Source organism: Vulpes vulpes, chromosome 9, assembly GCF_048418805.1.
Source record: "Vulpes vulpes isolate BD-2025 chromosome 9, VulVul3, whole genome shotgun sequence".
Taxonomy (NCBI): domain Eukaryota; kingdom Metazoa; phylum Chordata; class Mammalia; order Carnivora; family Canidae; genus Vulpes; species Vulpes vulpes.
The window spans coordinates 103,849,020-103,861,914 of NC_132788.1; the positions used below are offsets into that span (position 1 = coordinate 103,849,020).

The 12,895-nt window shown below is 51.3% G+C and overlaps 1 protein-coding gene across 1 annotated transcript; it reads left to right on the forward strand.

Moving 5' to 3' along the window:
- The first annotated feature begins 9,038 nt into the window (after positions 1–9,038).
- On the forward strand, positions 9,039–10,461 carry RETN (resistin). Its single transcript, XM_025985764.2, has 4 exons — positions 9,039–9,188; positions 9,347–9,471; positions 9,839–9,916; positions 10,243–10,461. Exons 2-4 carry the CDS (start codon positions 9,357–9,359, stop codon positions 10,377–10,379), a joined length of 330 nt encoding a protein of 109 aa, XP_025841549.2. The 5' UTR covers positions 9,039–9,188; positions 9,347–9,356; the 3' UTR covers positions 10,380–10,461.
- Positions 10,462–12,895: the final 2,434 nt, after the last annotated feature.

Genomic DNA, 12,895 nt, shown 5'->3' on the forward strand with positions numbered 1-12,895 from the left:
ACTGAGCCATCCAGGCGTCCCTGGACTCACTCCCTTGAAGATTATTTCCAACCTTGTTAATCTTCCACTGGAATTAGCTGGGATCCTTCTCAAATGACCTGTGCCTTGGCAACTAGTTGGACTGTGCAGAAAGTAACAGCATGATACATTTTCATTGGTGCTATCTGCAGTATCCCCAGGAGACAGCAGGATGTGTGAGTTTAGCAGGGGGGTCTGGGGTGGAGACAGACCTCAAGGTGACCGGTGGTCCCCCTGTAAGCATATAGGAAGCATCCAGGAAACTCTGGCTGCCTAATGATGATCATCATCATAATATATTATGGATATAATAATATTATCATTTACCGCTCTAGTGAGGTTCGGCCCTGGGCAGGTGAAGAGGGAGGGCCCCACAAAGTGAGCAAAAAGGATTTCTCACATCAGCGCTTTGCAGGGTCTGAGGTTACCCCTCCCCTTCTCCCAGGGGACGAGAAGTGAGGACGGATGGTCTCAGGATCAGGAATGCATTTTTTTTTTTTTTTTTAGGAAGATTTTATTTATTTATTTGAGAGAGAATGAGAGCACAAGCAGAGGGAGAGGGAGAAGCAGACTCCGTGAAGCAGGGACCCCAATGTGGGGCTCGATCCCGGGACCACAAGATCATGACCTGAGTTGAAGGCAGATGCCTAACCCAACTGAGTCACTCAGGAACGCGTTAGAGGGGGGAGTTCTCCATCCGTGCTGTGCAGGGAGCTTCTTCTAGAATATCTCCTCCAAGTCACGGGAGGGATAAGGTTTGTGGTCTGGAAGTTGCTCAACTGTAAGGCTCCAGGGCAGGCCGGAGCTGCCAGCTGGGCAGGAGGGGCGGTGGCCAGGGGGTGAAAGCTGGGACCCTGGCAGAGGAAGGGGCAGAGGAAGAAGCACCCAGATGCCTTCTACTTGGAGGCAGGGGCTTAGTGGCCCCAGGGCAGGGACAGGAAGTGAGTGTGACTCAGCGAGCCCAGCAAGGAAAGCTCCAGGAGGCAAGAAGAGCGCAGGATGTCAGCTCCAGGGGAACCCAGACAGTGAGGAGGCAAGGCAAGCTTCCCTTTTTTGTTTTTCTGAAGTTACTCAAAATCTTAAAACACAAGTTAACCAACAGCTGCCAAGAATATTGTGAAAAGGCCCCTGGAGTGAAGAAATTGCCCAGCGAGTGGGAAGGCTCTGCGCCAGGGGGAGCCGGAGATGGAGTCCCCAGGGCTGGGGCGCTTGTGGGGGACAGGCCGGGAAGACAAGGTGCCGGCTGGGGCTCCCCACCCTCGAATGACCACAGTTCCTCATGAGTCCCAGTCCCTGTTGGTGGCCGGGGAAATGCTGGGAACACGATGGCAGGGAAAGGTGACATTATGAAGCATTCACTCTGTGCGGTGCCCTGTCCTGCGTGGTCTTCTCCGCAGATGCACACGGAGCCTCGCTTAGTAAGTCAGAAGGAGAAAAACACACGCTGAGTGATTTCCCTTATTTCCTGTGGAATCCGTGTGCTCCCACCTTGCTGAAGTATAATTGACATATAACATCGTGTAAGTGTAAGGTGCACACTGTGGTGATTTGACCCAGGAATGTGTTGCAAGATGATTTTTACGATATGGTTGATTAACACATCCATCCCCTCATATAGTTACTGTGCCTGTGTGGGGAGAACCTTTACTTTCCTAGCAACTTTCTTTCTTTTTTAAGATTTTATTTATTTATTCATGAGAGACACACAGAGAGGGGCAGAGAGACACAGGCAGAGGGAGAGGCAGGCTCCCTGAGGGGTGCCCGACAAGGGACTCGATCCCAGGACCCCGGGATCCTGACCGGAGTTGAAGGCAGTTGCTCAACCGCTGAGCCACCCAGGCGTCCCTAAGCAACTTTCAAATGTACAATACAGTAGTGTTAACTACCGGAGATCGGAACTTCTGACAACCTTCACCTATTTCTCCACCCCCACTGATCTGCTCTGTTTCTGTGAAGTTTTGCGGTTTTCTTTGTTTATATAAAAGATTTTTTAAAAGATTTTATTCATGAGAGACACACACAGAGAGAGAGAGAGAGGGGCAGAGACACAGGCAGAGGGAGAAGCAGCCTCCATGCAGGGAGCCCGATGTGGGACTCGATCCCAGAACCCCAGGGTCACCCCCTGAGCCGAAGGCAGATGCTCAACTGCTGAGCCACTCAGGCATCCCATTATTTATTTGTTTTAGAGAGAGAGCGGGCAGGGGGGAGGCACCGAGTGAGAGGGAGAAAGAGTCTCAAACAGACTCTGAGCTGAGTGTAGAGCCAACATGGGGTTCAATCCCAGGACCCTGAGGTCAGGACCTGGGTGGAAACTAAGAGTCAGACACTCAACTGAGCCACCCAGGTGCCACAGTTTTGTTTTGTTTTTTTTTTTTTAAGTTTGTTTTTTGAAATTTTATTTATTTATTTAAGGGATAGAAAGGGAGAGAGTGAGAGAACGAGTGGGGGGAGGGGCAGAGGGAGAAAGAAACTCCCTGCAGAGCAGGGAGCCTGAGGCAAGACTCAATCCCAGGACCCTGGGATCATGACCTGAGCCCAAGGCAGACACTTAACTGACTGAGCTACCCAGGCACCCTCTTTATTTATGTAAGTCATGTCTACACCCAATGTGGGGTGTGAACTCATGACCCTGAGATGAAGAGTTGCATACTCTTCCAAATGAGCTGGCCAGATGCTCCAAGTTTTTTTGTTTTTGTTTTTTTGTTTTTGTTTTGTTTTGTTTTTTTGAGATTGATATGTGGAATCTAAGAAAGCTAGGCTGGGTTGAAGGGATTTCAACAAAACTCTTCCTACCCCCCCCCCCACCCCCATAGTTTGCCCTCCATGCATCCCTCCATGCATCTCTATCCTGGTCCATGTATTGGTCTCTGATGTAGGAAAAGACATTAGGGTTCAAGGTCAATGGCCGAGAAAGAAATTCTTGAGATGTCTTTGGTGCAAAAAGGTGATTTTATTAAAGCATGGGGACAGGACCCATGGGCAGAAAGAGCTGCACTGGGGTCATGAGTGGCCCATTATATACTCTCAAGTTGGGAGGGGATTAGGGAGACCATAAGTCTCTGAGGAATTTCTGAAGCAAGGTTTCCAGGACCTTGAGGGGCCAGCTATTGTTGGGAAAGGTCATTTGTTACCATCTAATAAAACCTGAGTCATGAGACCCTTCAGATGTATATCAGTGGGCCATGTGCTTGGGGGATGATTGGCGATATGTATCTTGGCTGGTAGAGATAAAGGAAAATTCTAAAGGAATTTTTATATGTCAAAGTAGACCTACAGGATCCTGGGAGGCAGGCTAAGATAGACTTTTGCCCTTAGCCAAGTATTAACATCGAGGCAGTTGTCCCTAGAGCAAGGTCACCCTGCTTCTTCCAAGGACTTGTCAATGGGCTGTAGGTAGTGAGGAAATTCAATAATTCTTCTTCTGCCTTTGTTTCCCATATCGCTCACCCCATGATGGAACCTTTGGCATGGGACAAATCTGAGTGAAATCTCCCCTTTGAAAGTGAGTCAACCTCACCCAGCCTCATTTTCCCATCTGTGAATCTGCACAGCCGTTGCTTGGGGAATCGGGGAGACAGTGTGCAGAGAGCGCTGCGGCCTGTGGTGGAGGCCCGGGTGTGGGGGAGGCTCAGTTTTACCCCAGGAAGCCAGATGCCACCTCCCCAATCTCCCCTTTTATTCACAGTTCCTCAGTTGAGTGGGTGGTGCAGGTTACCTTATAGCCACTCCCTATAAGTAGGAATACCGGGAACATTTATTAACTCTTTATTCTTTGAATTCCTTTTTAAATAGGGCCTTTTAAAAAAAGATTATATTTGTTTATTCATGAGAGACACACACAGAGAGAGGGAGAAACATAGGCAGAGGGAGAAGCAGGCTCCCTATGGGGAAAGCCTGATGCAGGAGTCGATCCCAGGACCCCGGGATCACGACCTGAGCCAAAGGCAAATGCTCAACTACTGAGCCACGCAGGTGCCCCCTTTCTTTTTATTTTTAAAATAGAGCACTGTGGTCATCCAGGGAGCACCCCCCGCCACACACACACACCAGACACACACGCTTCTTGGGGCTGAAAGGTGCAGGTCCTGAGCCAGACCAGAGAGATTCAAATCCCAACTCCTCCACCAACTCGCTGTGTGACCCCAGGCAAGTCACTTAGCCTCTCTGAGCCTCAACAGCTCCTTTTGCAGAGATAAAAATCGTATCTACCTGACTGGGTGGTGGTCATATGTGTGCATTGCTCACCAAACTGTAGATACGATCATCCCCACACCCTGGGGAGCCCCCAGAAGGATATTCTGTAGGGAGTCCAGAGGCCCAAGGAACCCAGGGACACCGAGAGGGTGAGAATGGTCTCTGCAAAGGCGAATCTCCGGTGGTTAACACTGGAAATCTCCATGGTCTTTACCACCCAACCTCTAGGCTCTCGTTGTTCCTTGTGCCAAGGCACAACCTGGCCCCATCGGGTCTTGCCAGAGCCACAGCCTGTCCTCTCCCTACCGGTGTGGCTGGCAGCTAGCTGGTCAGGCTCCCCTTTTGCCAGGCAGATCCACCCCCCCCCACCCCGCCCCAGGTCAGGAGGGTTTATAAATGAAGCCAGGCTTCCCAGCTTTTGCTAAAGACACCGGGCAGCGTTCCAAGCCTTCAGCTTTTATTTGCTGTCATTCATGTGGCACAGGAAGCAAGTGCCAATGGTTGCATTCTGATTTGGCAGAGCCACCTGTCATCTCGGCCCCGTCACCAGGACAGCGAGTTGTTATCTAGCGAGGCAAGCAACCAGAAACTCAGGTTGCTCCTGGAGGGCAGCTTCCCAAGCCCTGTTTGTTCAAAATCTCCTTTCAAGGACAGATGCGCAGTAACAGAGGCGAGAGCAATCTGAGAACGCTTGTGACTATTCACAACGTCCGCTGGGCCCTGCAGGAAAACGGGGAAGAGAAAATCCTCTCTCTCTCTCTGTGGGTTTGGGACACAGATTTCCTTAAGATCTTTGGGCAAACTCCTTTTAATCCCTCAGCTATCACTTAAGTTATAAGTATTTGGTGGTGATGATCACACAGCTCTAAGCATTTGTCAAAACTCATAGAACTCAGTAAAAAGGGCGAATTTTAATTTTATGTAAATGACAGCTTATTTTTTTAAACTTGGAGGGGCACGTGGGTGGCTCAGCTGAGCGGACAACTCTTGATCTTGGCTCAGGTCATGATCTCAAGGTCCTGAAATTGGGCCCCACATCAGGCTCTGCGCTGGCCATGGAGCCTGCTTAAGACTCTCTCTCTCTCCCTCTCCCTCTGACCCTCCTCCCTCCCCGTATGCATGCTCTCTCTCTCAGTCTCTAAAAATCAAAACAAAGCCAAAACAACAAAAATGACAATACTTGGGAAGGACAAAACATCCATGCAGCGTGTCAGCACATACGTTTGTCAAAATGCATTCAACTGAACACTTTAGATGCATGAAAATCAAAAAAATTAAAAAAAAAGATGCATCAAAATCATACCTCAATAAAAGTGATGTTAAAATAAGTGACTAAAAAATAAAACAAAATAAAATAAAATAAAATAAAATAAAATAAAATAAAATAAAATAAGTGACTGCCCTATCGTACGCTTTAAGGACCCGGCTCTGAAACTTTGATAGCATTTGATGCAAACTTGAGGCCACTAGAACCCAGTGTCACTGATAGAAATCAGGGGGAATGAAAATACTTTTTTAAGTTTTTTTTTTTTAAGTCATCTCTAGGGACGCCTGGGTGGCTCAGAAGTTGCGTACCTGCCTTTCTCTCAGGGTGTGATCCTGGAGTCCCGGGATCGAGTCCCACATCGGACTCCCTGTATGGAGCTTCTCCCTCTCTCTTTATCTCTGCCTCTCTGTGTGTGTGTGTCTCATGAATAAATAAATAAAATCTTAAAAAAAAAAAGTCATCTCTACACCAGGGTGTGGCTTGAACTCATGACCCTGAGATCAAGAGTGGCATGCTCTTCTGAATGAGCCACCCAGGGGCCCCAAAATATTTTTCTTTTCTTTCTTCTTTTTAAAATATTTTATTTATTTATTCATGAGAGATACACAGAGAGAGGCAGAGACACAGGCAGAGGGAGAAGCAGGCTCCCTGCGGGGAGCCTGATGTGGGACTCGATCCCAGGACCCCGGGATCACGCCCTGAGCCTAAGGCAGCCGCTCAACCACTGAGCCACCCAGGCGTCCCAATATTTTTATATTCTTAAAAGACAATTAAAGGACAAGTGGCCCTTTCCTGCTACTTAACCAAGGCTTTCAAACTAAAGCCCCAGAGAATCCCAGGGGTTGCACACATTCCCCCCGCTTTTCATCCACCCTGTAGTCGGAGCTGCCCACTTCTGTGCCCCTCCAAAGCTTTTATCTGTAAAGTTCTGAGATAAAAGGGTTTGTAAGATCAGAGCTCTCAAAAAATGACTCTTGCTGCGTCCCGAGCTGTGCCCGAGCTGTGTCTGGGCATCTTCAAGGAAGGGAGCTGTGAAATGTGTTTACCCCAACCTGGCTCTCTGCTTTCCTGCCTCCGGTTTTCTTTCGGTTCCTCAAAGCTGGTGCACTCTGTCCTTCCCCAGGGCCTTGGGACATGCAGTTCCTTTCACCCAGAATGCCCTCCGTGACTGCTTCTCCTGCTTCTCCTGCTCACCCTCAGCCTTCCGCTCAGTCGTCTCTTCCTGCACAAAGCCTCCCTGGATTCTTCCACTGGGGGCCACATTCTTATGCCAGAAGTTCTCCCAGGACTCGGTTCCTCTTCTTTGAGGCACAGATGACTGGTGGAGGTGGAGGCTAATGAGCATTCTCTTGGTGTCTGTCTTCCTCCGACAGGCAAGGCAAAGTGTGTGAGGCGGGGTGGGGGGGTCCCCTTGCTCCCCACTACATGCACCATGTGTAGCATCGTATCTGGCACATAGTAGGTGCTCAATAAATATTGCCTACACGTTGGCCCTATATACACACGGTTGTCTTTATTTATTTTTAATTTTATTCTTTTAAGATTCTATTTATTCATGAGAGACACAGAGAGAAAGGCAGAGACACAGGCAGAGGGAGAAGCAGGCTCCATGCAGGGAGCCTGATGCGGGACTCGATCCCAGGACCCTGGGAACACACCCTGAGCTAAAGGCAGATGATCAACCGCTGAGCCACCCAGGCGTCCCATATTTTTAATTTTTTAAAAAATATTTTATATATTCATTTGAAAGAGAGAGAATACATGAGCCAAGGGGAGGGGCAGGGGGAGAAGGGAACTGCTGAGCAGGGAACTCCATCTGGGGTTTGATCCCAAGACCCGAGCCAAAATCTAGAGTTGGACATTCAGGGGCACCTGGTGGCTCAGTCACTTAAGCATCTGCCTTCGGCTCATTTCATGATCTCAGGGTCCTGGGATCGAGCCCCAAGTTGGGCTTCCTGCTCAGCGGGGAGCTTGCTTCTCCCTCACCCTCTCCCCCTGCTTGTACTCTCTCTCTGTCAAATAAATAAATAAAACCTTAAAAAAACCCAGAAAAGAGTCAGACACTCAATCGATCGAGCCACCAGGGTGCCCTGCCCTGGTCCTTTTTAATAAATGGATTTGTGTTCTTCTCTGTGTCTGGATTCTTTTGCTCACAGTTATGTTGGCGAGAATCATCCAGACTGTTGCTTGTAGCTGCAATTGATCCACTGGATCTCTCATTCACACTCATTACTATTGACCAGGGGTGGGCAAAAATATTTTTTTTCTGTAAAGGGCCAGATAGTGGCTGGGTTCATCTCTGCAGACCATACCGTCTCTGTCACAACTTCTCCACTCTGGCACTGACCTACGAAAGCAGCCTTGGACCATCTGTAAAAAAGTGGGCATGGCTATGTTCCAAGAACACTTTATTTATGGGCACCGAGATTTCAATTTCATCTACTTTTCATATGTCACTAAGTGTTAAAAATTTTCTTTTTCCCCAATGATTTAAAAATGCTAGAACTTTTTGGCAGTTCCTTGACAAGTTAAACACAGAATTGCCATATGATCCAGCATTCCCGCTCCCGGATATGTACCCGAGGGAACCGAAAGCAGGGATTCAGAGATGCTCACACGTTCCGAGGTTTACGGGGGCATCATTCACAAGAAGTAGCAACCACAGAGCAGGGGACAACTAACAGATGAATGGATAAACAAAATAGTGGTGTGTCCCTACAGTGGAAGATTAGCCATAAAAAGGGATGAAGTTCTGACCCATGCCATAGCACGGATTATTCTTGAAAACGTTACCCTGAGTGAAAGCAGAGACATCAAAGGATAAGCATTGTGTGATTCCACTTACTTGCCGTGTGAACAGACAAATTCATAAAACACAGAAAGTAGATGGTGGGACCCAGGGGGTCCAGGGAGGGGGACGGGGAGTTAGTGTTTTGTGGGGACAGAGTTTCAGCTTGGAAAGATGAGAAAGTTCTGGAGATGGGTAGTGGGGATGGTTGTCTAACCATATGAAAGTGCTTAATGTCACAGGACTGTCCACTTAAAAATGGTTAAAATGATAAATTTAATGTGAAATGTATTTTGCCACAATTTAAAAAAAATCTGTGTGTCTTAAAAAGAAGAAGCAGAAAAACAAAAAATGTAAAAACCATTCTTAGGGTTGCACCGAAATAGACCGTGGGCCAGATTTGTCCCATGGGCTGCAAGTTTGTCACCGTCTGTTGCAGATTGTTCCTTTCAAAGAAAAAAAAAAACATGCAACAACCATGAATTTATCCATTTTATTGTTGATAGGCATTTAGGTATGCGGTTCTCACATTCGGGTTATTTTGGTTGTGCTTGCATTCCCTGCCCCTGCATGCAAACTCCTGGTTCCTTGCCTGTCCCTAAGACAAGGGCTTCTGGAATCATCCCCCAGGCACTACCTCCTGGACCAGTCCCAGTCCAGATGTGAGATGGGTGGACTCTTGAATGGGGAAACTGTGGTTGTGGTGGTGGTGGTGGTGGTGGGGGGCAGAGCTTCCCACCCCGGGGGGCCCATAGTGTGCCCTGGGGGCTTCCTCTTGGCCCGGATGTGGGATGGGAGGGCCAGGGGGCCAAGACCCTGAGCCAATACAGGAAGCTCCACATCCAGAAGCCTTAAAGAGGGAGATGTGGTTGGGGCATAAAACCAGTGTCCAAGGTTTGGCTTGCTGAGTCCATCCAGAGGGTAAGTGACAGCTACTCTGCTCAGCCCAGAACCCCAGCCCCAGGGGCCCATGTCCCCCACAGGGACTCAGGATTCCAGAGCCCACCCGCTCTGTAGGCCTGACCCTCTCCATGAGAAGGGACTGACCCAGCTGGGGGTATCTTCATTCCCTCTTGCAGCACCTGCAGGATGAAGGCTCTTCCCTTCCTCCTCCCTGTCCTGGGGCTGCTGGCGTGTGGCAAGTCTCTGTGTCCAGTGGATGAGGCCATCCAAGAGAAGATCCAGGATGGCACCAGCTCCTTAAGTGAGGACCCTCGCTTCCAATGTCCGCCGGGGCCTCCGAGGCCCCCTAACCCCTGACATGCAGCAACCATCAAGCCAACCCCATCCAGAGCCCAACCCAACCCCAGCCCCCAACCAGCTCCACCTTTGGCAGAAGCTCCCAGTCCCCCTTCCTCTAAAACACCCAAGTCAAGACAGAACCTGGGAGTTGGTGGTGAGCTCCCCACCTCATGACTGTCCACCAGAGCCTGGAGCACCTGGGCCTTCCTCAGGAAAGTTTTCTGGCCCCCCTGCCTAACTCCAAACCACAGGGCCAGGGCCACGAGAAGGGGGGAGGGGTTGCTTTGTATCACGGCTTCCCGGGCTTCCCTCCTTCCTCCCTCCCGCAGTTCTGGAGACAATAAGGAACTTTGGCCTGAGCTGCCAGAGCGTCACCTCCAGGGGGGACCTGGCCACCTGCCCCGCAGGTGAGTACAGAAGTTCCTTTTCCAGGCTCCCACTTAGGTTCCCAATACCCAGTAACCCCTTCCCCTAAGTCCAGCCTCTATTTCTCGAGTCAACTTCCCCAGAGTCCTGGTCTGCAGCCCCAGCCTTCCCCTCGTCCCAGCTCCGGGACCGCATTTCCTTAGCACACTGGGGTCCAGGTCCCCAGCCCCCAGCCTCCCTGGCGCACGCTATCCAACTCCCATTCCCGGGTGTAGGAGCTCACAGCTCCGCCCCCTCCCCCCGCCAAGACCTCCCGGCCCCGTAGCCTCCAGCTCGGGGACCAGACTCCCTCCGCTCCCGCCGGCAGGCTTCGCCGTCACCGCCTGCGCTTGTGGCTCCGCCTGTGGCTCCTGGGACGTGCGTGTCGAGACCACATGCCACTGCCAGTGCGCGGGCATGGACTGGACCGCGGCGCGCTGCTGCCGCTTGCAGGACACCGCCTGAAGTCCCGGGAGCGCGGTGCGGGCTGGGGGGCGTGGCCAGGCCCGGAGGGGCGGGGTCAGACCGCAGAGGGGGCGGGGCGAGGCATCGGGGGCGGGGCCGGCGAGGGGCGGGGCCGGCGAGGGGCGGGGCTGGAAATAAACACTGAGAACAGAAAATGGTGAGGGTCTGGGCGCTCTCTTTTTTTTTTTTCTTTTTCTTTTTCTTTCTTTCTTTTTTTTTAAATATTTTATTTGTTTGGGGGAATCCCTGGTGGCTCAGCGGTTTAGCGCCGCCCGCAGGCCAGGGCGTGATCCTGGAGTCCCGGGATCGAGTCCCATGTCAGGCTCCCTGCATGGAGCCTGCTTCTCCCTCTGCCTGTGTCTCTCATGAGTAAATAAATAAAATCTTTTAAAAATATTTCTTCATGAGAGACAGAGGCAGAGACACAAGCAGAGGGAGAGGCCGGGTCCCTTTGGGGAGCCCGATGCAGGACTGGATCCTGGGACCCCAGGACCATGCTCTGAGCCAAAGGCAGATGCTCAACCACTGAGCCACCCAGGCCCCCCGCTGTCTGTATTTTATGGGGTGTGGGGGACTGAGCTGCCCTCTCCAAAAAGAGTGGGGCACATAGACGCTGGAGGGAGGGGTGATAGGGCAGAGGAGGGGGAGCCCTGACTTTCTTCGGCCCATCCCTCCCCTCCCATGCTGTACCCCCACCCCCACCTCCCTGAACAAGGCCTCAACTTCCTCTACGGACACACTCAGGGATCATGACCTCCTTCAGGAGGGGAAGTGAGTGTTACCTTTGAGTCCGCCTTGACGATCACCCTCGGTTGTCTCGCTTTCTGGGAAGTCGCTGGGTCATTCTGCCCCAGCCCCTACAATGAGGCTTCATTCAGGGTCTGGGTCTGGTTGGGACAGGGACAAGCCCCCCACACACACACTCCAGGGCTCCAAGCCCCCAGTAGCCCCAGGGTCAAGGTGGATCTCTCAGCCCAGAGCCCTGAGCCCCAACTTCATGGAGCAGCAGCCTGCAAGGCACAGGCAAAGCTGGGTGGTGGACAGGAAGCAATCTTCACAGGAGCCCGCTGAGAATTCTTACCTGAGGCCATGAACCACAAGTTCACGTTTTCACACGCGCAGCACAGCTTCGAATAGTTAGTTACAACCTGCAGTACACAGAGCCACGCCGTCCTCCTGAACACTTGAATGTGAAAACGCAGGGCAGGGTACTTGTTTGCTCTTGGGTGTATTCTTGGCACTCAGGAGAGAGCATGCCACATAGTAGGCACACAGGAAGTGTCTGTTAAATAAATAACCACATACACACGTGGGTACACCATCCAGGGGCACACACTGCATGTAGGCACACAGTGACACATGGCCATGTGCACACACAGTACACAACCCGGTTACTACGGTCACACAGAGACCCACCATGCCCACAGACACGTATATAGGCACAAGAAGACACCCCTGGTGCACACAGGCGTGGCCATGGCAAGAGGAACGTGGACACATAGACACAGAGTCTCTTGCTTCCAACATCAAGTCCCCATCTCAGCCTGGATGACATTGGTCCCAGTCTGAATTCTGATCTGAACGATGAGTCACCTGCAACCCCTACCTAGCTTCCTGGGGGCACACAGATCCAGGTGATTCAGGGTCCAGTTCCCTAGGGATCCTAACCCAGGGGTCTTAAAATCTAGCCCTTGAGAGATGCAGACACAGATTTCAGGACACTCGGTGCCCAATCTTGAAAGGGACCCCAGAGTCAAATGTCCCAGTCTCCAGCAGCATACTGCATGGACTGGGATCCTGGTTTTCAGGGTGTTTTGGAGTCTCCCGGAGGGAGGGAGGCGGTGGCAGGTGGTGCCCAAGACTTTCTTCTGCCCATCCCTCCCCTCCCATGTTATGCTCCCACCTCTGCCCCCCGTGTGATGGCACGGCCCCGTCTCATCCTGGTAGCCATGAGCTGAGATCACAGACTCTCCTCTTGCCCCTGGAGCCTACCCAAACCCCAATTCAGAGATGTCCCTCCTAAATCCTCCCTCCTAACCCCATTGTGGCCATAGGGTGGGGGTGGGACCATCCAGATAGAACTGTGTTGAGGAAGGAGCCAAGAGGGTGAGTCTAGAACCTTGCCTGTCCCGGCCCCTCACTGATGTGGATGGGGTGAGGGGGTTGCACTCCTTTGTCCCCAGACCCTGATCTGAATGCCTCTTCATCTCCAAGTCCCACTCAATTGTCCCCCTGTGTTTGGACCCCAAGAAGGTCCTCTTCAGAGCCCTCAATTCCAGCAGTCAGTCTCCTGTTCCATAGTGCACACTCGGATAACAAGCCCCTTCGTAAGCCCCCATTCTCTCACTTGCCAACTGTTCAGCCCCCCTGAGGTAGCCAAGACTCTTCTAGTTGCAAGTGCTGCAAACCCCACCTCAAGCTAGCTTGAGCAAAAGTAAAAGGAAGTTTCTGGGGGCGCCTGGCTGGCTCAGTCGGTGAAGCATACAATTTTTGTTCTCAGAGTTGTGAGTTTGAGC

Bases quoted from the DNA above. Each gene is read 5' to 3' on its own strand.
- RETN (XM_025985764.2), top strand. From the start codon at position 9,357: ATGAAGGCTCTTCCCTTCCTCCTCCCTGTCCTGGGGCTGCTGGCGTGT. The intron at 9,472-9,838 runs GTGAGGACCCTC...TCCCTCCCGCAG, and splicing joins GGATGGCACCAGCTCCTTAA to TTCTGGAGACAATAAGGAAC. The intron at 9,917-10,242 runs GTGAGTACAGAA...TCCCGCCGGCAG, and splicing joins CCTGGCCACCTGCCCCGCAG to GCTTCGCCGTCACCGCCTGC.